At 27.9% G+C, this 3281-nt stretch overlaps 1 protein-coding gene across 2 annotated transcripts in view; it reads right to left on the reverse strand.

Moving 5' to 3' along the window:
- Nucleotides 1-2931, reverse strand: part of inaE (inactivation no afterpotential E) — a gene marked incomplete at its 5' end in the record, with an annotated part of 37777 nt that extends 34846 nt beyond the window's left edge. For both annotated transcript variants that reach the window (XM_086546767.1, XM_086546766.1), the window contains 1 exon segment: nucleotides 2726-2931. In XM_086546767.1, coding sequence (XP_086402893.1) covers nucleotides 2726-2931 — 206 coding nt within the window.
- Between the last annotated feature and the right edge of the window lie 350 nt (nucleotides 2932-3281).

Genomic DNA, 3281 nt, shown 5'->3' on the forward strand with positions numbered 1-3281 from the left:
TTATATATATATGTTTGGATAGATTGAGAGTAGTGTTACATATAGGTATTTATAGGTAGTTTGTGAGGTAGACTACACTCACTTACACAAACTTAACTCAAATCCACACATACACACACTCTCACACAGTGTGATGTTTTAGATATATATGATTTTTGATTTATTGATATAGATATAATGTAGATGTTATTATAGTGTTATATATTTTTTGTGATATATAGTTTTAGTTTTATATTTAGATAACTTATATTTATTGTTATATATATATATATATATAGAGTTTCTGAGATTTTGTTGATATAGTATGAGTATAGTAGATATATTTTTATATAGAGATATATATTATACATTATATGTTTACTACTAGTTTGATACATATATATATATAGATTGTGTTTGTTAGAGAGTGTGTCTATTCAGACTTAGTTAGATATACTAGATTTTTATTTATATAATATATATATATATATATATATATATATATGTATCGTATGCTAGCGCTTATACATATGATATATATATATATAGTTATATATATTTATATATATTGATATATATATGTATAGTATCTATATCTATATATATATATTATATATCTATATTTAAATATATTTATATATATATATATGTGTGTGTGTGCGTTGTGTGTGTGTATTTTTTTGAATATATATTATACTATTATGATATAACATATATTTATATATATATATGGGTGTGTGTGGTGTGTGTGTGTTTGAATATTTTATTTTTTATATAATGTATACATATAATATAATATTTATTAGTATATATATATATATAGTGCGTATATATATATATATATATATATATATTTTTTACGTATATAGATTTTTATATATATATATATATATATATATATAATTTAAGATATATATATATATATCTTTATATATATTATATTATTATATATGTATGTATTAGTATATATGTATACACACACTACTCACACACACACACACAATGATATAGGATATATATTCATATATATATATATATGTTATATATATATCTAGTGATTTATAATATATTAATATATATATATAGTATATATATATATATGCAAATTGTATGTATATATACATATATATTTATATACTATATATGTACATAAATATGTATATATATATATATATATATATATTATTATCGATTATAAATATATTAATAGTAAAAATATATATTTATATATATGGTTATATTATATATTAGGGATTAAGTATATATGTACATAATTTTACATTTATATATATATATATAGTAGTTATATATATATATATATAGTTTATGATATTATATATATATGTATATATATATATATATATATATATATAAGGGTGTATAGTAATATCTAATATTTATATATATATATAATATATATATATATATATATATATATATTTAGGTACATACATACATACATACATTTATATATATATATATATATATATTTATATATATATATATATATATGATATATATATATACATATATATATGTGTGGGTGTGTGTGTGTGTGTTTATGTGTGGTGTGTGTGTGTGTGTGTGTGTGTGTGTGTGTGTGTGTGTGTGTGTGTGTGTGTGTGTGTGTGCGTGTATGTGCGTGTGTGTGCGTGTGTGTATGTGTGTGTATGTGTGTGTGTAGTAGCAGGCCTATGCAAATATATAAAAAATAGTGCCTTTGAATTGTAAATGAATAAACTTTTGGTTAGATTCTTAAGAATCTGAAGGTTTGATATGTAAAAAAAACTTGGGTGCGTTTTATGTTGTAAGATTTACCGTACTACTCTATTTGCTAACTAGCTTCACATTCCATTATATAAGTATAAAACAAAAGATATCAACATCTGCAATGAATTTGTACACATACACAGAAACTAAGGGAATAAAAGTACGAAGCCACAGCAAAGCATCAATCCCGACCAGTCTTTAGAATTTATGATAAAGGGGTAACAACACAAGGACATATATCAGACTTGGTTAGGAATAAGAGATGAAAAGGTTTCATTTCAGAACTATTCAGATGATGAAATCATGAAATAAAACGAGTAATCTCGTGTCTGATTGGTCGCTTAATGAGAGATACTTGCCATGCATCCCTCGCTTAAGCCTTGGTACACACCATATACACAAATGAATTCAAAATAAAACAGAGCACTGAAACTGTTCCATTTTTTCTTTCTCTTCATGTAATTGTAAGGACTATTTTGGAATATATTTTACCGGTGACATTATCGCTGACACATTTTTAACATCAGATCATAAATGTAATAAACATTCAGATTTCTCAGATTTTCCAATGTAACATTCAGAAAACTTTCTTGTGATTCATAGCTCCTAAGATTGCTATTATATCTTTTTCTGCAGTTAAATCTTTCGTATCCTTATATCTCAGTTTCGGTATTCACATTCACTGAATACTGAACTGAAAGTCTAAATCTAAATATTCTGTCTTTATGACAGAACTATGTTTGTTTCGAATGTCTTGATAAATCTGATTTAGTCATAAAATAATTTCACAGAAGTTTGAAAAGCTGAAGATAGTAATACACTTCCTAAAAGAATGTATCTCATCTTGGTGTATCCGCATCATGATGCATGTGTATTATGAAATTTCCTATGTGATTAGCCTAATTTTATAGTGTTATAAGCCCAAACTGCGGAAGACCCTGAAGTTCAAGAAGAGAATTAATCGCGAACCACATACTGTCTCTTATTGGGATGATGACGAACAACATGGAGAATCCTGCCCGGAGGAAATAGCGGCTGGTGCACCGTGAGAGCGATGGAGGAGTCGGACGGGTGGGAGGCGTGGTCCCTCATGGCTGCTCTTGTGGTCGAAAACTCTTCTGCCTCGCCTCCGCTATCTTCCCACGCCCCGCAGCAACGGATAGACGAAGCAATAGTCTTCCACTGCAAGGAAGAATATCCGAGTGAAAATTGAGATAGATCGATTGAAAAAACAGCAAGGAAAATATTAACGATGTTGAACTCTAAAGGACTAAAGGACGGGGGGCATTGTGTTTTTTTATTTTTTCATCTACCAACTGACAGGTAGATTGTTCAGTACCCGTCTAGTCGTGCGCCTACTCAATGCAATGGCTCTGAGAGGAGAGCTCTCGAGACGCTCGTCAGCTCATCGCGTCCTCGCGCGCGCGCTCTAGTCTCTCTCTCGTCGCTCGTGACTGGTATAGGCTTTAGCATACATACAGAAAAGTGTCTATATATAGTATGAGGTGGGATATATAGTATATATAATATAT

This window comes from Penaeus japonicus, unplaced genomic scaffold, assembly GCF_977035675.1.
Source record: "Penaeus japonicus unplaced genomic scaffold, GWHDUDI00000001_assembly GWHDUDI00000018, whole genome shotgun sequence".
NCBI classification, from domain to species: Eukaryota; Metazoa; Arthropoda; class Malacostraca; order Decapoda; family Penaeidae; genus Penaeus; species Penaeus japonicus.